Source organism: Peromyscus californicus, unplaced genomic scaffold (genome assembly GCF_007827085.1).
Source record: "Peromyscus californicus insignis strain IS unplaced genomic scaffold, ASM782708v3 Scaffold_20__1_contigs__length_68692818, whole genome shotgun sequence".
NCBI lineage: Eukaryota > Metazoa > Chordata > Mammalia > Rodentia > Cricetidae > Peromyscus > Peromyscus californicus.
Window position 1 is genome coordinate 42,547,206 of NW_026294503.1, and position 25,452 is coordinate 42,572,657.

The 25,452-nt window shown below is 46.9% G+C and overlaps 2 protein-coding genes across 2 annotated transcripts; one reads left to right on the top strand and one right to left on the bottom strand.

Annotated features, from left to right (window-relative positions):
* The first annotated feature begins 1,523 nt into the window (after positions 1 to 1,523).
* LOC128116287 (apolipoprotein L3-like) lies at positions 1,524 to 11,925 on the top strand. Its single transcript, XM_052747468.1, has 4 exons — positions 1,524 to 1,626; positions 4,041 to 4,126; positions 6,048 to 6,174; positions 9,094 to 11,925. The coding sequence occupies exons 2-4, from the start codon at positions 4,114 to 4,116 to the stop codon at positions 9,926 to 9,928; spliced, it is 975 nt and encodes a 324-aa protein (XP_052603428.1). The 5' UTR covers positions 1,524 to 1,626; positions 4,041 to 4,113; the 3' UTR covers positions 9,929 to 11,925.
* A 6,194-nt stretch (positions 11,926 to 18,119) lies between these two features.
* On the bottom strand, positions 18,120 to 22,682 carry LOC128116288 (apolipoprotein L2-like). The gene is made up of 3 exons (XM_052747469.1): positions 22,652 to 22,682; positions 22,253 to 22,382; positions 18,120 to 18,996 (listed from the first exon to the last, which is right to left on the bottom strand). Exons 1-3 carry the CDS (start codon positions 22,680 to 22,682, stop codon positions 18,120 to 18,122), a joined length of 1,038 nt encoding a protein of 345 aa, XP_052603429.1.
* Positions 22,683 to 25,452: the final 2,770 nt, after the last annotated feature.

Genomic DNA, 25,452 nt, shown 5'->3' on the forward strand with positions numbered 1-25,452 from the left:
TTTCCTCCAAATTTTGTTTGTCTTTTCCTCAATTTCTTTTCTCCATGTAAATAGTTTTGATTTCTTATGAATTACACATCATGAACCCCAATCTCTCTCCTTTCCCAGGCCTACCATTTCTGCTCTTTACCCTCATAATCCCCCCCAAAAAAATAGAAAATAAAATTTTAAAACAAGAAAGAAAGTCTTGCTGTAGAAGCTGTGGTGTGTCATGGTGTATCTATCACACAGTATAATACTCTTTTGTCCAAACAGCTTTACTTGCAAATGTTCTTTGCAATGAGTCATTGATCTGTTTTCAGGCCTCTGGCTTCTGCTACACCATCAATAATAAACCCTCTCTGAGACTCCTGCATATCCTACTGTTACCCTGGGCCATGGAGATCCTGAGGCTATGGTTCCATAGGACCAGTCCCTTCATGTGCTCCAGCAGCTCATAGATGGGTTAGGTGTTGGGGTGGGCCATTTCAAAGCCCTGGCCCTGGCCCTGTGTATTAGCTGAGTTGGTCAGCCCACCAGCTCTCCTGCACCCAAGCCACCAGGGCCAGCTCTCTCCCAAGCTGCCCAGGTGAGTGGCCAGGCTGACTCTCTGGAGTGCTATGGCCAGCAAAGAGTGGGGCCAACTCTCCTGAGCCCGCATCATCTGGGCTCTCCCACTCCCATACCATCAGGGCTAGCTTTCTTACACAGCCCAGGAGAGGGGCAAGGCCATCTCTCCTGTACTCATATCACTGCTGGCACCACTGTGTGGTGGCCAGTGTGGGGTTGGTCAGCTCAGCTCAAAACTCAGACATCAACATGGTTTCAGACAGCTGCCCAGACCAAGACAGTCCACACAGCCTTTGGGGTTAACATGGATCACAGACATTGACAGAGACCCCTGCTACAGACATGGCCCTTGGTGGCAGCACAGGTCCAGATAACACCATGGCCTCAGGTGGCAGTGCAGACCTCTCACATCAGGCTGTTCTTCACCCCTCCATCCTTAACCAGCCTCAGAGGCCTCAAACCCATCATTCAATCTCTTTTACCCAAGTGGTTTTCTATGTCCCACCTCTTCACCCTACAATACTCCCATATTGGCAGTCAAAAACCTAACAGAAACTTCCACCTAGCAGGTGTACTTGGGGAAAGCCAGGGCTGGTCAGAACCCAGGAGGTGTGGAGAGTGATCTGTGGTGGGTTCCTGAGCCTCTAGTGCAGTATTTCTCAACCTTAATCAGTTCCTCATGTTGTGGTGACCCCAACCTAAAATTTTCATTACAACATCGTATCTGTAATTTTGTTACTATCATGAATCATGATGTAAATATCTGAAATGCAAATGGTCTCAGGCAACCCCTGTGAAAGGGCCACACAAGCCACTCTGGTGGCCGACTCTTGTGTCTGAAAGACCATGGAGAACCTACGAACAACATGGGGGTGTGCAAAGAGGAATCTAGAAACTCGTTGGTCTTGTGAGAGAATGGACAAGAAAGTGTGTGAGGGTGGGGTCAGTAAGCTGAATCTGAGGTTTTGCTTTCAGTTTGAGTCCTGGCCTTTGTCAGATTGTCTCACACACGGCCAGTGGCGGCACCCACACTCCTGAGACCTGGGTCCTGCTCAAGTTTGGACAGAAGACTCCACGGTAAGTTGGGGGAGGTGATCAGTTCCCCCACTTGCTCATCCTCGCCACAGCTCTAGAAGAGGGGTGGACCCATTTTATAGATGCACTCAGGGACAGTAGATCTTGGCTCTCAGCTGGGTTGGGTGTGGCTGTCCTTCCTAAACACAAGAAAGGTTGTGGAAGCCCTCAAATGGGTTCGCTGATCTTCGAGGGCTCACCTTGGATGAGAGAATGCTTGGGACATGACAGGAAACTGCAAAAGGAAGGTGTCTGCTTGGGGTGCCCACTCCACTGAGAAATGGAGCAAACAGAGAGATGGAGGAGGGCGGGGGCCTAAGCCTGGCCATCTTAGGGGCCTGGTCAGTAAAGCTGGCCCTGGGATGCTGATACTGAAGCAGGATAGGGACAAAGGCTGTCTTCTGAGATACAAGGAGCTGTGGGGTTTGGGTGTCCCCCAACCTGTCTCTGAGGCCCTATTCTATGCCAGGCTTTGTGTGGAAACTGAGGCTGCAGAAGACAGTGGCTTGTCCAGGAGCCTGGAAAGGAGGCTGAGCAGTGGGTGGCATGCTTGTGTCCTCTGGGCCTCACCTGGTATCATTTCAGCCTGTGGGGGATGGGGAAAATGACAGGCTCTGTCTTACGTATCTAGGTGAAGAATAAGACAGACATGGACATGCACCCACTTTCTGGGGTCTAACCAACTAGCTCCAGGAAGCCATGTGTCTGAGCCTCTGTCCCACGGGTCTCCATGGTTACTTACTACCTGGCTGTTATTTCCCCTTGTACCATCTCAGGGCAGAAGAGCAAATCCTGATGCCTGGAGACTCTGGTTTGTCTGTCTGCTTTCTTATTGTTGTCCTGCACTTCCCAACCATTTGGACAGAGCAAGCCACTCTGACCCCACATGGTCTCTGTGAGCACACTCTGCTGTTCCGCTGCTAGAGATGTGGGGTGCCTGTGGGACCCTTGCTGGGCCCTAGAGAAAGAGGCTGCACAGCTGGTCCTGGCCACCAGGATCACGCTAAGTCCACTGGTGCAGGAGGAGGAGTGGGGGTGGGGTAGGTGGCAAGGGTAGTGTGGAGAAGTGCCCTAGGAAATGGGACATCCAGGGCAGGGAGAGACTGGGCAAGCCTGAAGGGAGGAGCTGAGTATCTTGTCCATTTGTGCCTAGGGATTGTGCCCAGGGCCTCAAACACACTGAGGGACTTTCCACCACAGAAATGCAGCCCCAGACCCAGACCTTGGTGTTGTTTGTTCTTAGTTAGAACTAGGGTCTCCGTGTGAAGCCTCAGTGGGCCTCAAATTGCCAGCAACCACCCTGCCTCAGCCTCTCCAGTGCTGAGGTACCACGTGCAGTCAGATCTATTGTGCAATAGTAGATCTAGAGAAAATGCCCACCCCCACGCAATGCTCGGGTGAGTGTGAGTTCCCATACTTTATTTATACAGCATTGAGCCTCATGTTATGAAAAAGTTAAATGTTGAAGCTCTGTGATCCAATCACTTTGCTTCTAGAAATATCTTCCAGTAAGTTATCCACAGTGCACAAATTTTTTTTTTAAGAGAGTGTTTATTTCACATGATGATTAGAAGCTGCCTAAGGTTGAACATTTAGGGAGGGCAGAGGACTGGATGGGCCGGAGCAGGAACAGTGACAGGGTGTGACGGGATTCCAGCCCTGGTGGAGTGCAGGATCCTGAGGAAACAAGGAGGGGGTGAACTTTGAGAGATCACTGTGACCCTGTGAATTTAACTATTCAAGGGCTCAGGCCCTGATGTGGGTGAGAAGCATTCACAGTCACATGAGGAGGGGAGGGAATGCTGCTGTGTGTTTTTTTGAGAGTGAAGATTCATATCTAAAAGGTGGGTTGACAGTCAGAACAACCCAGGGTCAAGTCTCTAGTCCGGCATTCCTGTGATATCTTGGGGGTGTCAGCAAATTCCTATGGTCTTCCCTCCACTTTAAAAATGGGGTTCACAGCAGTCTTCATCTCATGGAGGATGTTGATCCCCTAATGAGGTGTGTGTGAGGAGCCTTGTGTGTTACAGACATACAGTAAATCTTTCCTATTAACATTAATTCTCATGTGTTCCCACCAAGCAGTTGACAGAATATCCCTTTGCATTTCTCCTACATGTAGATTGTATATTGCTTTTCTTCATGGATATGTCCCTAGCTGGTGACATTCTCCGTGGACACTAACAGAACATGAGAGCTCTGACTTGCCCAGGATGAGGGGGGAGGGTAGACCAGATGACTGACATCTGGAAGTAGCGGTGCAGGGCCCACTGGAGGAGAAGCACTCTGGCTGTCAGTCCATTGGTCCTCCACTGCCACCTGGTGGAACCACTGGGCCTCTGGCCCCTCCCACCAGATGTCCCTGCAGATGTCCCCATTGCATCTCACAGTTTTTTTTTCTTTCCTCCTCCTTCCAGTCTAGAAACCTGAAGAGCCTTAAGGAAAACCTGTAGGAAATCCTTGACTTGTGCTCAGAACCAGAACGTCCTCATGGCAGTATCAGGTAGCCAATTTCCTCTTCTCTGACTTCTTCCAGATCACCAAGGTTTCAATGGAAAGGGAATTAAGTATATAAGTGTGTGTGTAAGGGTGCTGACTTGACTGTACAACATCTCCCAGAGGCTCTTGCATTAAACACTTGGTCTCCAGTTGGGGTTGCCATTAGGGAGTTTAAGGAAGTCTTAGAATATGGAGGCATACTGGAGAAGATTCATCCCTCTGTGTGGGCTCTTAGAGTTTATGGCCTTTCTGAGTGTGGTGTGTGTGCCTTAATCCCAGCACTTACCAGGCTGAGGTAGTTAGATCTCTGTGAATTTGGGGCCAGACTGGTCTACACAGTAAGTTCCAGATCAGCCAGGGCTTCATAGTGAGACTGTGTTTCAAAAACAGAATAAAATAAAATAAAATAAAGCTAAATAAAACATAGTTCATAGTTTCATCTCCACCCCCACCCCCACCTTCTAGAACATTCTATGCTTCTTAGGTACAGTTGAAATGTGATCTCTCAGCTTCCAGTACCTTCTTCTGTCTTTTCTCTTCCACTAGGGACATCTAGGCCTGTGGAGCTGGAAGCCAAAATGAATCTTCATTAATGTCTTCCTATCATGGTACAGCAACAGAAAAGGAACTAATACAGAAGTTGGCATCATTGAGAGGGCTCTTGCTGTGACAAACATGACTAGATATAGATATATAGATATATCTGCAGCTAGATATGACTATCTCTCTATAGATAGATAGATAGATAGATAGATAGATAGATAGATACAGATATATCTATAGATAGATAGATAGATAGATAGATAGATAGATAGATAGATAGATAGATAGACAGACAGAGGGATATATAAATGTGAGAAATTAGGGAGACTTTGGAAATGTAATGCAGTTGAATACTATAAACATAACACAATGGGTCGACACTGCAAGATCCTGGCAGACAGTAGTTCTGAGAGCAAGAGAGAAGAGTTGTGGCTTGCTTACGAGGGTTCAGAGTGAAACAAGACATTTATTGGCCAATATTCTGGGCCAAAGTTCATTCCTGTGATATTTTGGCCAGTAATCTGGCTTTTTTCTGTCCATGCCCTGAGAATTTACAGAAGGCTAAGTTGAAAGCAATGGACTAATTTTTTGGTGGGGGAAAGGTCAACAGAGCATAATATCGAGTCTGTGGATGGTTATTAATGGTAACCCTTTAGATCTACAATATAGACCTACATTAAAAAAAAGCAATTGGGACAGCAAGAAATGACAGATGTTTGACATTTTGCATTTGGGGAGAAAAGGACACTAGAAAGTTGAATGTCACAGAATGACTGTGACTGTCAAGGACATAAGGGCACTGAGTGGGATAACGGCAGGGTGCATTCCAGGCAAGGAGCAGCCAACTAAGCTCCAACTGGAGAATGGAGAAAACACAGAGCTTTCTTGCTTCCAGAAAGCCATTGCTTCTGGAAGCAAGCTGTTGGGTGGATGAATTTAACAAGGATGTATTCCAAGTGGGTAGTCAAACCTGGAAGTGTTGTCTATGTGGTCCTGGCTTTGGAGACATGAAATATTCAAGAGTCAAGGGCTCATGGATGCCTTGGCTTCTGAGAGCCCTGAGTCCTGCCATGTTCACAAGACACTGATATTAATTGCATTCTCTTTGAAAATTCCATTATTGACACAAAGAGATAATGGATAACCCACTAATTTGGTCTTTATTACTTTATTTCCTTAAAGTTCTGTCTCCAAATAGAGTTGCTGGACCTAAGAGATTTTACATATGAATTTGGGGGACATCATTGAATCTCCAACCCTGGAGACTCCATTAGGACCCATGAATACATTCTCAAGAATATGGAGTACCACCACCTCCTGCTACTTGGTATTTAACCCCTTCCACACTGTCTTCTAACCTCATTCTTCTTCTTGGTAAATAGTGGGAACAAGAGTCGCATCTGAACTCGCTGATTTACTCACAGAGAAATTCCTCAGAAGGGATCTGAAGAGCCTGATAACTGAAGATGGAGTCTGGAAGGCATTTGTGGAGGCAGCAGGGTTGTCAAGGTAACCTGCATGGTGCACTGAGCACTGCCCACCAGATCATGAGGATGAGGATTTTCCTAGGCAAGCATACCCACTCTAGGCAGTCCTGGGGGGAAGGGGGGTTATGGACCCTCCTCAAGCATCCAAGAGTAGTGTTTCCACCATGTTATTCCTTGATGGAAATCACCTCAGGTTGATTGAAGATGTCGCTCAAGGTGCCAGGACCATGTCTGCCCTCTACTAATTATGTGACCTTGGCAAGTTAGTTAGCACTTGGTGAGTTTCACCACCATGAAACTGCAGTGTGAGAAAATCAGATCATGTGTGTGGAGTTCTCAACATGTGGCAGTACACAGTGGGTACTGCTGGAAGTTATCACTGAGACATACTTTGGAAAGTATGAAGAGACCAGGGCCAAGGGTCTCCTGGGGGAGATTGGAATCATGAACTTATTTGAGATAAGTGTGGACATGATCAACTGAGTCCCCAGGTTCTGTCTCAGTCACTTTCTTCCCATCTGAGGAGTTGCAACAAAGGCAGGGTCTTTCTGGGGACTGAGGAGGCAGAGAGCCCACAGTGCAGCTGCACAGAGCTGGGTTGACCCTGACTGTCCTTACTGAGATCTGGAGCCCCCGTATGTTCAGTAGGAATGGGAATTCAGTCTGAAAGGACATGGTGATGACAGCCTGGGGTGAGGAACAGGTCAGGGATGGAAAACCAAGTGCCTCACCCTTCCCAAAGCCCAGAGACCAGGGCCAGGGTCACAGCCAGGGTTCAGGGGAGACTGTGAGTGACCCTAAAGAGGAGGTGTAGGTGGAAGGCTGGGACAGCAGGGCTCGAAGGAAAGAGGAATTGATAGCACAAGAAGAGGCCTGGCAGAGGACATGCAAGAGGGACAAAGGACATTTATCTCCTCTGCTCTGACCTCATGCATCATGGTTGTGCAGGGATGTGCTAGGGTGTGCCCTCCACCAGCTGTGTGTGCTCAGGAGTTCTCAGGTGTTATTTGGGGCCCTCTTCTGTTCTACACATAGCTCACTGAATATCAGGAAGGATGTGTGGCTAGAAGAAAGAGCCCAAAGTCAGTGTGGCTAGAGGACGGTTTGCAGAACTCAAGAGTCTGAGGGGGTCCCAGGTCACCATCTCAGAGGAAATTACTACCCTTATTGTCTTGTCTAACTTCAGGGGATGTCCAGCCTATTTATCACTATTAGTGATCTCCAGGCCCCTTGCATCTTTGCACGTGGCCTTGTTGTGTTCAAATGTGACACTGTCACCAGCTGTGGGGTCTGTTAGTCTGGTGGCCTCTGACTGCAGAACACTGAACTAGAACTGTCAGGTGGTGGGTCAGGAGTGAATGAGGGTTGGGGTCAGCATGCAGCCAGGGTCAGTGGCAGCTGTCCTGGCTCAGTCACCTCAGGCAGGCACTGACCTTGTGAGCTCCAGCCAGGGAGGGAAAGGAATTTGGGAATCTGCAAAAAGCAGGCAGCAGGCAAAATGATATGGAGGGTCGCTTGTGGCTCTGAGGGGTTTGTTTTGGGGTTTTATTATTAATTCTCAGAGATAGTTAAATGAAAAAACTGAGAAAAGAGTTTCAGTGAGCCCTTCTTTTTATATTTAACACCAGCTGTTAATAAAGGACTGCTCCAAACCAACCAGGATTGTGAATTTTCAAGAATCACCCATAAAACTCACATATAAGATAGTTACAGTTGACCATGGAGCACAAAGGGTTAAAATGGGCCAATGAAAACATGCACCAGGCAGAAATGAGAGAGCTTCAAGCTTGAAGTTTCTTCTCCTCAGGACACAGTGTTGTCCTGAATCACAGTGTCACAAGTCACCTGACTGCTGCACACCAGGAAATCACATGACTGCTGCACACCAGGAAGCCCACCCCAGGAAAGAATATTCATCCTGAAACAGGCTCAAGCAGACATTGCTCAAGACTCTTGCCTTAGGGGACAGAGATGGAGCCATTCTGTACACACAGAGACCTGGTGACTTACAGGCACCAGTCAGGGAGGGCAGAGACAGCACATCCCTTACAGGGACACCAGCAACAGATGGATTCCATCGACACCGTCCACATGGGAATCTTCCTAAAGTCAGTGCCTTGGCCTCCAGTTCCCCTGAAGGTCAGGAATGGCACCCGAGTTCCCACCACACCCCACATCTGTAAGGTTGAGCATTTTTATAGGAAATTCTTGGGAACAGATGCATCTCAGATCCTGCATTTCCCCACTTTGAAATATGTGCAGATATTTAGTGGAGTATCTTACACATGGGATCCAAATCTACCCTAATGTGGACACTGTGTACAGTAGATGGAGCTGGTTTATGCAAAGCTTTTAAAACAAATGTGCTGTCGCTGTGTATTGTCCCGTGAGGACAGATGTGGAGCTTTCAGTTGCTCGGGTTTGGGAACATTTCAGATTGAAGAATCCATTCTTGGTGAGCACTGTGTATGGTGCATTGCAGAGCTCCCCTGGCAAGCACAGGCATTGCTGCAGGCTGGGTACTGCACGGGCTGCAGACGACTTTCTGGCAGCTGAGGGCAGAGAGGAGACTCTTGGAAAAGGGGAATCCCTCACAACACACACAGTTCTCTGAGTTAAACAGTATTTGCTCTAAGTCCCCATCCCCGTGTTCATCTGCAGGGCTCCCACAGATAGTGATGACATTGACCTTGAGTGAAGTCATGTTATCAAGTGCCTCTAATTTTATCAAATGTCTTGACTTGACTTTACATACTGACCGCTGTGGACTAAGAACCTTGGGCATCTGTGAAGTACCAAAACTCATGGTAGAATGCAAAATTATGGATCTCTGCAAAAAAAAATTGCTCCCTGTTGGGTTTGTCATATGGAAGTGAAGTTTGAACAAGGTTTTAGCTTTAAATAACTGTTTTTCTCATGCACTTGACCTCTTCCGTCACAGCGAGGAGGAAGCTGCACTGCATGATGCACTGAAGGAGCGTTTAGCACAGGAGCCCACAGATGAAAAGGACAGGCTTGAGAAAAGGAGGTTTTTGGAAGAATTTCCTGAGTTGAAAAGGAAGCTTGAAGAACACATCAGGAGGCTCCGAGACCTGGCTGACCATCTTGACCAGGTGCACAGGGGCTGCACCATCTCCAATGTGGTGTCCGGCTCTGTTGGCACTGCCTCTGGAGTACTGGGCATCCTTGGATTAGTTCTGGCCCCCTTCACAGGAGGGGCCAGTCTGCTGCTCTCAGCAACTGGGGTGGGGCTAGGAGCAACAGCAGGTGTGACAGGTGCCACCACCACCATTGTGGAAGAATCAATCAGAATGTCAGATGAGGCTGAAGCCAGGCGCCTAGTTGGGGCCAGCCAGAATATAATTAAGGAGATTCTTAATATCATCCCTAAGTTCACATTTAAATTAATTAACACAGGTGTGGATTTAGTCAGTGCCTGGAAAACCATAGGTCAGCAGATCCGTGCCATCAGGGTGGCCAGGGCCAGTTCTCGCTCAGGAACACAGGCCAGGAATCTCAGAAACTTTGCCCAAGGTTTTGAGCAGGCCTTGTCTGGCTTGGCTCTTCCAATGACCAGAGGAGCCAGATTTAGAGCAGCAGGTTTAGGTCTTGTCTCACTTGGATTGGATGTGTATCACCTTGTGATTGACTCAATGGATTTGCACAATGGGGCAACAACAGAGTCAGGGGGAGCGCTGCGGGACCTGGCTCACAAGCTGGAGGAGAAGTTGCGGGAATTTGAGCAGATCCACAGGGATCTGCAGTCATACCTGTAGCTGGAGTTTTCTCTCCGGGTCCCGCCGAGCCCCGGCAGTCTGACAGCCCACTTATAAAATAAACACAGAGATGCTTATATTATTTACAAACTGTATGGCCGTGGCAGGCTTCTTGCTAACTGTTCTTATATCTTAAATTAACCCATTTCTATAAATCTATACCTTGCCACATGGCTCATGGCTTACCGGCATCTTTACATGCTGCTTGTCATGGTGGCGGCTGGCAGTGTCTCCCTCACTCAGCCTTCCACTTCCCAGAATTCTCCTCTCTCCTTGTCCCGCCTACTTCCTGCCTGGCCACTGGCCAGTCAGTGTTTCATTTATACAGAACAATATCCACAGCAATACCTGCCTCAGTGACCCCCTCCCTCAAGGAGCTAAGAGTCCAGGGGAGATGACATGTACAGGGGTGGGGATGAGGAGGCATACGACATAGCCTGAGTCTAGGGAACTGACTGTTGAGGAGTTTGTGTTTCTGTGTCCAAGCACAGCAAGGTCAATGCAGACAGCCAGTGACTCACAGAGAAGACAGAAACTGGAGTCTAAAATGAAGGGCCAGAGTGGAAATGGGACTGAATCATGGTGGGTGTGAACAGGGAGGGCTGTACGAGAACATGCCAGTGGCCAAGTCAGAGGAGCAGCAGGTGGCAATTGCAGATGGAGGTGTCAAACCACCAGACGGAAAATCCTGATGGACGAATCTCAGGGTGAATCCCAGCTAGCTGAGGCCCCATGACCACAGACTCCAGAATGTCTTTAGCTTCTCCTGTGTCTTCACACGTTTGCTGCTGGCATCTTCCTCTGGTATCTGGCGTGGTGTGAATGGGTGTGTCAAGTAGCTTTGAGGTGAAAAACCCAAGAAGACCATCTAAAGTTTTAAAAAGGCACATAGTTGAGTGAGGAACTCCTTAAGGTCCGGGAACAAGAACAAAGCAGGCCAATTATCATTAGCTGATGTGCCTTTCTTGTTTGGATACATTGATGACCAAATGTGATGATTAATTCCTTATATCCATTTCTGCCCTCAATATCCTGATTAAAAAAAAAAACTATTGATGAGTGGGTATGCACCCTAAAGGTTTAACACAGAGCTTACTGATTCTTTTTCATATACAAAAGTTTGGATTTGTGGTTCTTTTAAAATTACCTTTTGAGATAAGTAATAAAGTAATTGATTCTTTCTTTGTAACTGCGAAATGCAGCCTGTTAGTGGAATATCTTGCTTGCTTACACTCTGTTAATCTACAAGTTGCTTGGGCATGAATGTATGTGGGTTCTTGGGGATAATTTGTTTTTCACCTGTAATACGTAAAATGTTTAATCATGTAAAGGATATGGAAAACATGCTGATTCTTACTTATATTCATTGTAATCATTCATGTGAACAACATAATGTAACCGCATTGTAATTTCTATATTGTCTGAAAGATTCTGTTGGGGTATAAAAGCTAAAGAGAAAGAATACAGAAGAAGGAGAAGGAAAACATTAGGAATGAGATAATAAGGAAGAATAAAGACAGAGTTAGAAGGAAAACATCAAGAGAGACAGAAGGGACATGTCTGGATAGAGATAAGAAAAGAGAATAGAAAATACAAAAGAAGAATAAAGAAAAGGTCAAAAGAAAACCATCAAGAGAGTGTGTGTCCAAAACAAAGGATAACCAGGATACAATTCACAACCCCAGAGAACCTAGCAGCAGGAAGCTAGAGAAAGGGCTTGGAAAATAAGGAGAAACTAAAAAAGCCATGTTGTGTCTAAGGCAGGGCACAGACTCCCCATTACCATTCCCCCTTTGGAGAAGGTCAGCTACTGTCACTGAGAATGTGTTCCAGCACCCTTGGAAATTTCCTCACTTGCTCCAGATTTGGGGCCCAAGTTGGAGTAGCCACTTACACACTACTGGTGGTTTAGGAGCCATGGGTACCAGGACAGGGATGGGGAGGAAGTGGTCTGCACTTGGCTGTGCTGGGGGGAGGTCTTTTGCTCCACCCCTTGGTGTCTCTATAAATACCCTGAGGCAGAGACAGTCAGGGCCCATTGGAATAGGTTCAGGCCCTCTCGAGGCTAGCCTGTATTTTCTGTTTATCTCTACAATCTAAATCCTTCTGTCTAATATTTCCTGCTGCTCACACTCAAGAAAACTCTGGGGAACTGTGGGGTTGGTGGGTAAACGCCCTGCAGATGAAGCAGCTCTGTCATGTGAAACAGACCCGTCACACCAGGGGCCCCAAGCATGGGTGACCTTGCTTAGAACAGGCAACTGCCAACCTTCAGTTTGCAAAAACTTGAGAGTCGAATGAGTGAGCACTGAGCCGTGAGCACGCTGAGAAGATCGTGAAGGCTGAATTCAGATTCAAACACCTGGCTGTTGGTGTTCGGCTTTGCTCAGACATTCTGGAGTTTTGTCCCCACACAGGCTTCAGCCAGTCCTGGACATCTGGGGAATGCTTGCTAAAGGTGATCCTGATAAGCAGAGTGCATCTGCCCACCCTCTCTACCAGGAAGGGTCCTCTGCATTGTGTCCTGGATATCATCAAAGAGTCTGGCTGGAGTCCAGTGGGAATAAGTCAGGAGGTTAGTAGCAAAGATATTTAGGAGAGAGGACAAAGCCAAAATGAGAACAGAATTGGAAAACCCTCTTGCAAATCTCTACTACCTAAAGACTCTTTTTTTTTAGGTAGGGGGTGGTGAGACAGGGTCACACTATGTAGCTTTTTCTGTCTTGGAACTCACTATATAGACTAAGCTGGCCTCAAACTCAGAGATCTACCTGCCTCTGCCTCCCAAATGCTGGGATTACAGACATGTGCTACCATGCCCAGCCCTAAGAAATTCTTTATATTCAAGGGAAGAGCATGCTTTTGTGGGCACCAGACTCTGCCCTCCCCTGTTGTGGGATATTTGTACACTGTGTATTCCTGTGATTAGTGTAATAGAAAGCTGAATGGACAATAGCTAGGCAGGAGAGTCTAGGCAGGACTTCTTGGCAGAGAGAGAACTCTGGGAGGAAGGAAGGCTGAGTCACCAGCCAGATGCAGAGGAAGCAGAATGGACAGTATAGACTTGAGGTAACAAGCCACATGGAAGATCATAGATTAAAAAAAATAAGGGTTAATTTAAGTTATAAGAACTAGTTAGGAACAAGCCTAAGCTAAGGACGAGCTTTCATAATTAAGCTTTCATAATGACACAGTCTCTGTGTCATTATTTGTGAGCTGGCAGCACAAACTGGGGGGAGGGGGAGGGGGGCAGGAGAGGGGAGAACAGGGGAATCCATGGCTGATATGTAGAACTGAATTGTAATGCAAAATAAAAAAAAAAAGTTAGCTTTAATAAAGTTTAAGAATGCTACAACCCACAAAAAAAAAAAAAAAAAAAAAAAAAAAAAAAAAAAATCCAACTACACTCCCCAGCAGCCTAGTGTTTCCAAAGAGGTTTCAGAACCAAGGAGAGAGACTGTGCTTATCCCCATATCACGGCCCGTGAACTGCCAAGGCTGGCTACTTTGCCACTTAAAAACTCTCAACTGCAGAAGTAACCAGGCAGGACACTACTGAAATGGCCAGAAGGGGATTCAGCACAGGTCAGCTGGGAGAAGCCAGCCTGAGAGCAGAGTGCTGCCTTGTGGGACAGGCTGTGCAGGGGTCTCAGCAGCCACCGTGGCCAGCAGAGTGACCATCTGCAGGAGGCAAGAAGGTAGTTTGTTCCAGCACAGCTAAGTAGACAGTGTCGGTTCAAACTTCAGGAGTCTGACCCCAAGTGGTTTATTTTAGGCATATTTAAGCACACTGCAATTTGGTGGACTTTCCTGGTGATAATTAACTCAACCCCATATGCACAGTAAAGCTTAAGACATGACTACATCAAAACTCTGTACACGTGACATCTTTCATAAAAATGGGTTCTCTAGATGGACAAATTCACAGAAAGGGTCTGGGGGAGAATCCGGTGTGGTCCTGGCCACAAAGACAGCACAAAAGGTCACCCAGCTATTAACCATGTCTGCTTCCAGCCTTCTGGGTGGATGACAGGTTATGCATCCCTTCCTCTGAAGGAACAACCCTGTTACTGTTCCTGGCTCCCCTGGAGTGCTTCTCTGTGAGCACAAGGGCCTCTGTGCCTCCTGCAGGCTGTGCTCTGCACCTGAACTGAGTTCGCTGTCTCACAGAAGGGGCTGTGGAGCTAGTGGCTAGGTGTCCAGGATGAAGGTGGACCTCCTACAACCACACATCCTGAGCCATGTTCCAGTGTTCTGTTTTCCTTACCTATGATTTGGGGACCTTCAGGCTGTGATGCCCCATTTACTGGTTAATATTCATTGAACTCAAGCCTATGAGCACAAGATGGAAGAGGAAGATGCCCAGAGAGGTGGTCTTATCCACCCCTCACCCCAACCCCTACTCACGAGGAAGCTGTGGCTCTGAGAAGGTGCGTCTCCTGACCACATGCTGGCTGCCCTCAACACTCCGCAAAGTTTCCCGACCTGTGACTCCACTCTGTGTCGCTCCCCAGTACTGCCTGCCGAGTGTCACCGGCATTCCACTGGCCACCACGGGGCACCCTAGACCCTGCACCACTGATGTGCCACTCTGCTGTCACCACCACCCTTTACCACCACCACTGTCATCCTAGGAAGTCACTGTGGCTCCTGCACACCTAGAACCCTCCCTCTGGCTTTCTCCCATCCCTGACTTGTCAGTTTCCCTGCCATCTCACTGCTTCTCCTACACCACCCTCTTTATTCAAGCCCCCTAAGTGTTATTTATTACAGAATCAACTGTTTTGGAGTACTCCCTACTAGTACACTCTCTAGTTCCCTCTGGTTCCTTGTTTCAGGCTCCCATTGCTTTCCCTTTGCTCCATTAGTCTCCTGCATTTATCTTGCAGTGCTCAGGCACAGGAATGACAAACCCTGGCTGGAAAGGTGGCTCAGCAGTTAAGGGTACTGGCTATCCTGCAGAGGACAAGAATTCAGTTCCCAGTACCTATATTAGGCAGCTCACAATCTCCTATAACACCAGCTCCAGAGATCTGGTGCCCTCTCCTGGTCTCTGAGGGAACCTACACCCACATGCTCAGATACATATATAAACACATCTGTTGCTTAAATTCTAATAGGTCTTATAATAATAATAATAATAACCTAGAGCCAAATATTGGAATGAAAGCTGAAAGATCAGAGAAGCAGAGCAAGTCACAGCCACCACATCTTACCTCACCAACTCCTCAGCCTGAAAGAACTCAGCCAATAGGCCTCTAGCTAAATGAGCTTCCTCAGTCAAAAAGGCTTTAGTTCCTATCTCCTCACACCTTATATACCTTTCTCCTCCCAACCATCACTTCCTGGGATTAAAGGCATGTGTGTGCATCCCAGTACTGGGATTAAAGGTGTGTGTCACCACTGCTTGGCTGTTTTCTTCCTAGACTGAGTCAATCTCATATAGTCCAGGGTGGCTTTGAACTCACAGAGATCTAGATGAATCTCTGCCTCCTGAGTGCTAGGATTAAAGGTGTGTGCCACCACTGTCTGGCCTCTTTGTTTAATCTAGTTGCTTGTTCTGTTCTTTGATCTTCAGGCAAAGTTTATTGGAGTACACAATATATCACATTTCCTCTTTTTTGTATAAAATAATAAAAGAGTTGTAACTAATATATAAAAACTATATACAGTAAGTACAATAAATATATACAATATATCCAGTCAAGAATTACATTAACAATGTCCAGTCTATTAACATTTGACAAATTCAGAGAAAATACTCCATTATCTATCCTATTTTGGTGAGTCCAAAATATTGTACCTAAATCACTTTCCTAACTTGTATTACCAACCCAAAACTATCTTTTGATGTCTTTCAAACTTACACACTTTACACCTTTTTAATGAGTTTCTTTTCTGAATTTGTTAACAAGGAAAACTATAACTTCAACTCCCTCAGAGACCCAAGAAGGAAATAATATTAACTGAGAAAGGAGGAAGTGCAAACAAATGACTTCCAAAAAATGTGAGAAATGACAGAAACAGCCGGCTGCCTGGACAGTCAACCAAGGTTCCTCTGAAACATTAGATATCCATCTTCAGCCCACAGGCCTAGTATATCTGATAGACCTTCCTATCTTGTCTTGGCAAGGTGTGGCAGTCCTTTCTTTTATGTCCTGCTTGTTCATTTTGAACAGCATACTGTCAGCAGTTGAGGCAAAGGCATTTTCTAGTCCAAAGGCTAACTTTTACCACAAAGAAAGTAAACTCCATAAGAAGTTTCTTCAGTGCCTATCATCTTCTCTGAAGTAGAATGGTGCTGCCAGGAGCAGACATGTCTCATTGTCATTAAAAAAAAAAAAAAGAATCTACATTATTAAAACATCTTAAATGCCATATTCTGTAGATCTCTGAAGTGTTTGAAGATGATCTAAAATATATTCCTGTTTGACCTTGAGCATACCTAATATGACTGCAAGTTTGATTGTAATGACTATTAACTTGCATTTCTTATATCCTCAATAGTTGGCAATGGTAACTTTCAAGGACTAGCAATTTGTATTACATTATTAAATGAACTGTATAGGTACAATATCTTGAACAAGATTAGAAATACATGCACAGTATTTTCTAACAAAATCAATCTCAAGTTTGTATCAATATACATAATTTGTATACAATATACAAAAATCCAATCCAATGCAAGATATTTAAAACTAATAGTTGTTTTTTAAAAGTAGATTCAATAATCTACCTTTTTATCTTATGTCTATATTCCTGTATTTTCTTTTTAGAGTAGATTCAATAATCTACCCTTTTTCCTATCATTTCTATATAATACATTTCTATATCATATTCCCCTTTCTTCTTTTAGAGATTGACTATGATCAATAACAATTTTTAACCAACCCCTAAACAAACACAAACATTCATAATCCATTTTTGGGGGAATATGGGCATAGTTTTCTAGGCTACTTCATGCTGATTGGGGGTGCTGGTAGTCTTATGGGGACAAAAAGAAAATTTAGGTCTGGCCCAGGTAGGGTGGAGATTCTGGCAGCATGTATCTTGGGCCTGAGCTGGGGGCTACAAAGCCACAGGCAAGCAGTTTTTTTGGTGAATTCGTTCCCCACAAGTTGGATGCCAGATTTTATTTGAATTCTAATAGGTCTTATAATAATGGCTCTTATAAAAACTCAGAGCCAGCTATTGGGGTGAAAACTGAAAGATCAGAAAAGCAGAGCAAGCCACAGCCACCACCTTTTACCTCACCAACTCCTCAGCCTGAAAGAGCTCACCTGATAGGCCTCTAGCCAAATGAGCTTCCTCAGCCAAAAAGGCTTTAGTTCCTATCTCCTCACACCTTATATACCTTTCTCCTCCCAACCATCACTTCCTGGGATTAAAGGCATGTGTGTGCATCCCAGTACTAGGATTAAAGATGTGTGTCACCACTGCTTGGCTCTGTTTTCTCTCCTAGACTGAGTCAATCTCATGTAGTCCAGAGTGGCTTTGAACTCACAGAGATCTAGATGGATCTCTGCCTCCCGAGTGCTAGGATTAAAGGTGTGTGCCACCACAGCCTGGTCTCTATGTTTAATCTAGTGGCTTGTTCTGTCCTCTGATCTTCAGACAAAGTTTATTAGGGAACACAATATATCACCACAGACATCAAAGTTTTTGAAAAGAAGAGATGCACCAGGTGGTGGTAGCACACACCTTTAATCGCGCACTTGGGAGGCAGAGCCAGGCGGATCTCTGTGAGTTCAAGGCCAGCCTGGTCTACAGAGCGAGATGCAGGACAGGCACCAAAACTACACAGAGAAACCCTGTCTCAGGAAAAATAAATAAATAATATAATAATAAAATAAATAAATAAAAATATTTCACTTATTTCTTAGGGCTGGAGAGATGGCTCAGCAGTTAAGAGCACTGTCTACTCTTCCAGAGGTCATGAGTTCAATTCCCAGCAACCACATGGTGGCTCACAACCACCTGTAATGAGATCTGGTGCCCTCTTCTGGCCTGCAAGGACACATGCAGACAGAATACTGTATACATAATAAATAAATAAATAAACCTTAAAAAAAAAAAAGAAGAAGAAGAGATGCCTAAGTCCTGAACACCATGTTAGAGGGGCTTGATTTCCTCTAACAAAATGCCTCTGTCTCTGTCCCCAGACTTCTTGCTACTTTGGGGGAGGAAGCATGTTACTGATTTGAGCCTGACTGCAAACTATCATGGATCTGGACGAGCACCTCCAATTTCTCCTCCAGCTTCTGAGCCTGCTGCCTCAACTCCTCAGCCGACTCCACTTTTGCCCCCTCGTGCAATCGCTTGGATTCTTTCACAAGGCTGATCACATCCTCAGTGAGGGACACACCTGTGGTGGCTATATTCATGACCCAGGCTCTTCTGCTCATTGCCAGAGCAGTGCCCCTAAAGGCTTTCTTCACCTGCTCTCTGCTTTGGGCAGAGATGCGCCCCATGGTCAAGAGGCGCTTAGCACTGGCTGCTAAGGCAGGGTTGGCTTTGGCGAGCTTGATGGCGTAGATGCTCTGTTGAAGGCATCGCAGGACTCGGTAGCAATTCTCAGACAACTGGTAGACTTGGGGCCCTGAATGGACCACGGCCTCAGCAACCAGCTTCACTCTGTCCATGCTGGTTGACACCAGGTGGCGGGCTCTCGTTCTGGCCGACGACTCATTTGTGTAGTCCACGATACCAGTGGAGACACTCGTCACAGCCGCTGCTGCTCCCAGGCCCATCCCCATCGCCAAGAGCCCCAGACTGGCCCCAGCTGTCACAGGTACCAGAGCGAGGCCAAGGAGGGTCAGGACTCCGGACACAGTGCTGGTGGAGCCGGCCACCACCTTGGAGATGGTGCAGTCCCTGTGCACCTTGTCAATCTTGTCTGCAAGGGCGCGCAGCTTCCTGACCTGCTCCTCCAGCTCCAGCTTCACCTGAGGGAACTTAGCCACAAACCTCTCCACATCCTGCAGGTCTCGCCGGAGCCTCCCTTGGTCTTCCTCCGCCATGTTTTCTGTGAGGGCATTGAGAGCGTCGCGCAACGTATCGGCATCCGCTCTGTAATGGGCATCAAGGCATGAAGAGAGAGAGCTCAGCTGTGGAGCGAGGTCAAGGGTAGCGTGCCTGTCTGATATGCATGGGGACTCGGTTCCATGCCCAGTGGAACAAATAAAACTGATGGTTTGTTATAGACTCCGTAACACATGGCCTGTGCAAATGACCGTGGTGATATATTGTGTCCCCCAATCTATGGTGCATCCTAATAAACTTCTCTGGGGTCAGAGGACAGAACAGCCACTAGACAGACATAGAGGCCAGAAAATGGTGGTACACACAACTTTAATCCTATCACTTGGGAGGCAGAGATCCATCCGGATCTCTGTGAGTTCAAAGCCATACTGGAAACAGCCAGGCATGGTGACTCACGCCTTTAATCCCAGGAAGTGAGACTTTAATCCCAGGGAGTGATGGCAGAAAGCAGAAAGGTATATAAGGCATGAAAACCAGGAACTAGAGCTGGTTAAGCTTTTAGGCTTTTAGCAGCAGTTCAGCTGAGATTCATTCTGGATAAGGACTCAGAGGCTTCTAGTCTGAGGAAACAGGATCAGCTGAGGAACTGGCAAGGTGAGGTGGCTGTGGCTTGTTCTGTTTCTCTGATCTTCCAGCATTCACCCCAATACCTGGCTTCAGGTTTGATTTTATTAATAAGACCTTTTAAGATTCGTGCTACAATTGACAGCATGCTTTCTGTGGCTCCAGAGGGATTTTACAGACATGCAGAATCTTTTGATGGTGAACACTTGGTAATTGTAAATGGTCCTTCATCAATAATAGAGGATAATGAGTAAAAGTCATGTTAAGATGCTCTTCAGGGAACTGGAGAATTGGCAATTAAGAGTGCTTGTTGCATTTGTACAGGACTGGGGTTTGAATCTCAGCACTCATATGAAAGGTTCTCAATCATCTATAACTCCAAATCCAAGGGATCTGAGACCCTCTTGCAGCCTACATGGGTATGTGCATGTACACACATTCATACACACACACACACACACACACACACACACACACACACACACACACACATAAATAAAAAGTAAATAAATTTCCAGGTGTGGTGGCACACACCTTTAATCCCAGCACTCAGGAGGTAAAGGCAGGTGGATCTCTGTGAGTTTGAGGCCAGTCTGATCTACATAATGAGTTCTGGGACAGCCAGAGCTATAGAGAGAGATCTTGTCTCAAAAACCCAAATAAATAAATAATATACTATAATAAATCTTGTTTGTTTAAGATGCTCTTGTGGCTAGAGAGATGACTCAGCAGCTAAGAGCACTGTTTGCTCTTCCAGAGGACCCAGGTTTGATTCCCAGCACCCCATGGGGGCACACAATTGCCTGTTCTAGGAGTTCCAATGCCCTCTTTTGGCCTCTGTGGGCATCAGGCACATACACATACATGCAGGCAAAGACATACATATAAAATAGAAATAAGTCTCTTAAAAAAACTTTTAAAAGCCGGGTGGTGGTGGCGCATGCCTTTAATCCCAGCACTCGGGAGGCAGAGCCAGGCGGATCTCTGTGAGTTCGAGGCCAGCCTGGGCTACCAAGTGAGTTCCAGGAAAGGCGCAAAGCTACACAGAGAAACCCTGTCTCGAAAAAACCAAAAAAAAAAAAAAAACTTTTAAAAGATGTTCTTTAGGGGCTGGGGATTTTGCAGTAGGTAAAATGCTTGCCAAGCATGCATGAGGCCCTGGGGTCTAGCACTGTATAAAACCAGGCATGGTGTGGTGATATTTTATTTGTGCTGAAATGTGGTGATATTTTATTTGTGCTTTAATAAAGTTTGCCTGGAGATCAGAGGAAACAGCAAGGCATTTTAAGTCAATACAGAAGTCAGGCAGTGGTAGCACATGCCCTTAATCCAATCACTTAGCAGACAGGATCTCTGTGTGTTCAAGGCCACACTAGGGAACAGAGCCAAGTGTGGTGACACATGTCTTTAATCCCAGTACCAACCATAGAGACCTGGAGGTCTGTACAGACAGGCAGTGACAAGGAAGTGAAGTAGCTGGGCTAAGAACCAATGAGAGGGGAGAACAGCAAGGCAATAAAGGCATGGGTAAGACAGGAAGTAGCTCGCATTTGGAAGCTGCAGAGCTAGTGAGGTAAGATTGACTGGTGGCTATCCCTATTTCCCTGATCTCTAAGGCTTTCGCCCCTATATTTGGCTCCATGTTTTTTATTTAATAAGACCATTTAGAAATTCGTCTACAGTATGGTGTCACAAGGTGGTAATTCTAGCACTTGGGAGGTAGAGGCAGGAAGATCAGAATTTCAAGGTCATCTTTAGTTATGTCTGAGTTTGAGGCCAACATGGGCTACATCAGACCTCGTCAAAAAAAAAAAGATGTTCTTAGTGTCAGGCATTTGATGAAGATGCCTTCTTACTCAAGGGTAACACTGTGGCCATCTGCACATTTGCCGGGGGTAGGGGCAGAGTGGGGGGAGGGGACTCTGCTGATGAACAGGGGGAGGCAAGATTGGAGCATAAGTCACCCTAATTCATGGAATGTTTGCTAGTGGGTTGTGAAGTGTTTCCTTTGCCCTCAGCTGCTGAGAACAACCAGTAGGCCTGGTCATGTCCTGCCTGCCAGGACTGTCTGCAGTTGGCTGGGACTTTGGCAGGAAGCTCATTCAAACTGAGCAATCCTGACTGAATATTCTAAGTGTGAAAGGCTTCAAAACAATGCCACAGTGGAAAGCTCCTCAGTTGACCTCAGAGGATGGGTCACACTCAAACACCAGAGTGCTAAAAAGAACATAGAAAGTTAAGATGTTTTCTAGGTATAAAAAATATCAAAGTGTGGTTCATGTTGAGACTTGGATCTCATTCCCATGATGCGTCATAGTTGAAAATATTTTAAAATTAGAAAAATTCAGGATCCTAACCACTTCTCTTCCCAGGAACATCCTGTATAGCGTGCTCAGTCTTAACCATACAGTATATGGTGGGAGCTTTGGTGTCATTTCTGACCTCTAGGGAATCGGAGACTAAAGGCATTGACCTCCAGGAGAGTGAAAAACCCCAGGTCAGCCTTAAAGGTAGTGTGTGGTCCAGCCTTTTGGTGGCTCTCCAGTTCACTGAGAGACACTGGAACATTCACAAAGCACAATTCCGGGTGTATCCATGAAGATGCTTTGGAGAGAGAATTAGCATGTGAACCAGGGCGCTGGGTGGGGAAGGCGCATGGTGGATGGAGGCTGCACATCCATAAGCAGAAAAGGGGAGAAGTGACCTAACAGCAGGTGACCTGGACAACTGGGCCTCAGCCACGAAGTTCTCCCAGGCGCCATCTTCCGTCAGCAGCAGCTTCAGATCTTCCCTCCCCGGCGGCGTGTGCTGGAGGTACTCAGCGGCTTCCTCAATGAAGTTTCTGCTCCCTAGGTGGGAAGGAGAATGAGGTTAGAGGACAGATTGAAGAGCTTGAGTGACCGTAACCACAGAGTCAGCTTCCCAGGCTGTCCTGGTCCCACCTGAGGAAGCAGGATAGGGAGGAGGTGAGTCCAGGCTGGACTCCTCAGGAAGGGACCTGATGTTGGAAGAGTCCTGCAGTCCCCCTTGGGTCTCCCCTTCTCTGTTCTCAACTTCTCTGCACTCAGTAATGGAGGTCTAGGCCGCAAACCAGAAGAAGCCAGAGGAATGTAAGTACCTGGGGAGCCCTCGCGGGCTGATGGCTCCATGGTGTCAACTGCAGGGTCTCTGGTCCAACCTGCAAAGAGGAGAAACCAGACCGTGCGACGGAGCTGGAACAGCTGCTGAGAAGGCAAGCCCCTAGGGACTGTGTCCCTCAGGTCCCTCCACAGCGTCCGGCAAGGATCTGGCTTTAAAAGCGCTTCTCTTCCGTGGGCTCTGCAGAAACCAGCCGGTCATCTGGTTCTAACTGCCCACCCCAAGCCCCCTGCTCCAGACAAGGCAAAGGCCTCCTAATTCGGGAGGGTCAGCTGATGGTGAACCTGTGGGAGATAATTGAGTTTGTACACAGAAGGCAAGAGGAGGAGGGATGCTCCAAGGGGGAAGAACACATATGTGAGCTAATGATAGAGACTAACGTTTATTGTCTGGGACACACAGGGCTCCTTGGACATACACCTCGTTAGGTGATTACACATGTGCCATGAGATAAGAAGCACTGTGGCCCTGTCATAACGGAGAAGGAAGACCACAAGGTTAGCTAACATCCCCAGTCTTCATAACAGCGTTAGAGCTAACTCATGAACCCAAACCATTCTGAGCCATGTCCCACCCTCGGGTAACTAAGCTCAGGTCCCTTAAACATTCAGCAGGATGTCTTCCTATCTATGTGCAGTACATTGTAAGCACCTTCCCATTCACAGCAATGCCTGTGCCCCACAGGGTACAAATTCACCAGTGCCCTTAGGCTCTCCCAAGGCTCCCACACTCCTTGCTTCTGCAGAATCCTCCATCCAAGCAGGCCCCAGAAGCCTGCCACACTCTGTGTCTGTTTCTGTACTTGCTCTGGGCTGCCCAAACCCATCTGTCATGCTCCCTAACCATTGGACTACATATCATATCCAACCCTTTATGTAAACCGTAGTGCAAAGAACATGCCCCTTGAATAGTACTTTGCCTGCATTTCAGAATATTTCCCTAAGTTCTGTCTAGAGGGCTGGCAAGATGGTACAGTAGATAAGGGTGCTTGCAGCTAAAGCTGATGACCAGAGTTCAATCCCAGGTCCTACACAGTGAAAAGAGCTGACTCCCACGAGTTGTCTTCTGGCTTCCACACACACATGTGTGTGTATGAATATATATGCACATATATGTATATATATTTCATATATGAATACATACATACTTGAAAAATAAATCTAGGCTGGTGTGGTGGCCCATGCCTTTAATCCCAGCACTCTAGAGGCAGAGGCAGGCGGATCTCTGTAAATTTAAAGCCAGCCTGGTCTACATAGCAAATGCCAGGCCAGCCAGAGCTACACAATGAGACCCTATTTCTTTTTTTTCTTTTCTTTTCTTTTTTTTTTTTTTTTTCGTTTTTCGAGACAGGGTTTCTCTGTGGAGTTTTGTGCCTTTCCTGGATCTCGCTCTGTAGACCAGGCTGGCCTTGAACTCACAGAGATCTGTCTGGCTCTGCCTCCTGAGTGCTGGGATTAAAGGCGTGCGCCACCACCGCCAAAAATATAAGAGACCCTATTTCTAAAAATGAAACCGAAACAAAGCAAAAACTAAAAAACAAACAAACAAAAACACTTAAAGAAGGTAAAAAGACACTGACTTGCTTCCTAGGCAGAAAGCTAAAGGTTAAAAGCAGTAGTTCCATCGCGCTGGGATGGCGTGCCGAGCGCTCAGGAAGAACTATCCCTTATGGTACTTTCCAGGCACACAGAGGCCTGGCAGAAATGGTGACAGGCCTGCAGAGGCCTGCAGAGGCCTGCAGATGTCCCACGAGTCACCAGATGAGATGAAATGGCACCTCCCTTCACAGTACGACTGTCCCTTTGTTCCTTCATCTTCGGATTGGATCCTGCTCGACTCTACACATACACGTGGTACACTGAGGCACGTTTGGTCTAGCACTCCATTACAAGGCTAACTTCCACAGGGTTCACTTAACCAAGACTTGCCTAGCTCCCCTCACCTCTTCAGGGCTCAGTCAAGGCACCTACCAGCCGCCACGACAGAGAACTCTAGTTCCTACAAGAAGCAACCAAATGAGGAGGTTCCAGAGCCCCTAGAATCTCTCAATCTGTCTCAGAAGGTTCATTAATATTCTCCCCCTTCATAACCAGACAGTCTTCTCTGTTCTTCGTTATCATTTTTGTGACTATTCACTCCCCCCAAGGCAGAGAGGTTGATATGCAAGGAAAGTCTCCATTCTCCATTCTTTGGCCCCTCGGTAAAGCCTTGCACTGACCTGGTCGTGGGCCGCAGCTGGGTGCTAACGTGGGCACGCTGGACCTCTGGAAGGGGCCTGTGGCTCAGTTTATAGGAAAGCTGTTCCAGGAAGGACAGAGGCCACACTGGGGGAAGTGGAGCCGGTGGCAGCCCTGCCCTGCTCCTGGCCAGCTGTGTGGCCCTGATAGGAACCCTCTTTTCCCCCAGCGGGGGCCTGAGCAGTTCAGCAAATCCTCCCCTGGCCAATGAGTTTAGGGCATCCTCCCTGGGCAGGGAAGGGAGGAGTGAAGACAGCTTGCTCTTTCTAAGGAGTCCTTGATGACCTCTCAGGGCCAATTTGAGGCCCTTTCAGTCAGCACACCAGTCCCTGAGCCTGCTGCAGTCCTTCCCTCCCTCCCTCCCTCCCTCCTTCCCTCCCTCCCTCCCTCCGTCCCTCTCTCTCCCTCCCTCCCAACCATTCCCTGCTTCCACCATAGACCTTCAAGCTATCTGGCCTCAGTGACCATGACACTTCCATGTCTTTGCTATGGCTGACCCTCCCCTATTCTGTCTTCCCCATTCTGTTCTCCCTGCTCCCTCCGT

What these genes read in the sequence shown, in the direction of transcription:
- LOC128116287 (XM_052747468.1), top strand. An exon ending in GAGGCAGCAGGGTTGTCAAG is followed by an intron (nt 6,175 to 9,093) that starts GTAACCTGCATG and finishes CTTCCGTCACAG; the next exon opens with CGAGGAGGAAGCTGCACTGC.
- LOC128116288 (XM_052747469.1), bottom strand. Translation starts at nt 22,682, where the DNA reads ATGGAGCCATCAGCCCGCGAGGGCTCCCCAG. An exon ending in AGCCCGCGAGGGCTCCCCAG is followed by an intron (nt 22,383 to 22,651) that starts GTACTTACATTC and finishes CTTCCCACCTAG; the next exon opens with GGAGCAGAAACTTCATTGAG. An exon ending in GCTGAGGCCCAGTTGTCCAG is followed by an intron (nt 18,997 to 22,252) that starts GTCACCTGCTGT and finishes TGCCCATTACAG; the next exon opens with AGCGGATGCCGATACGTTGC.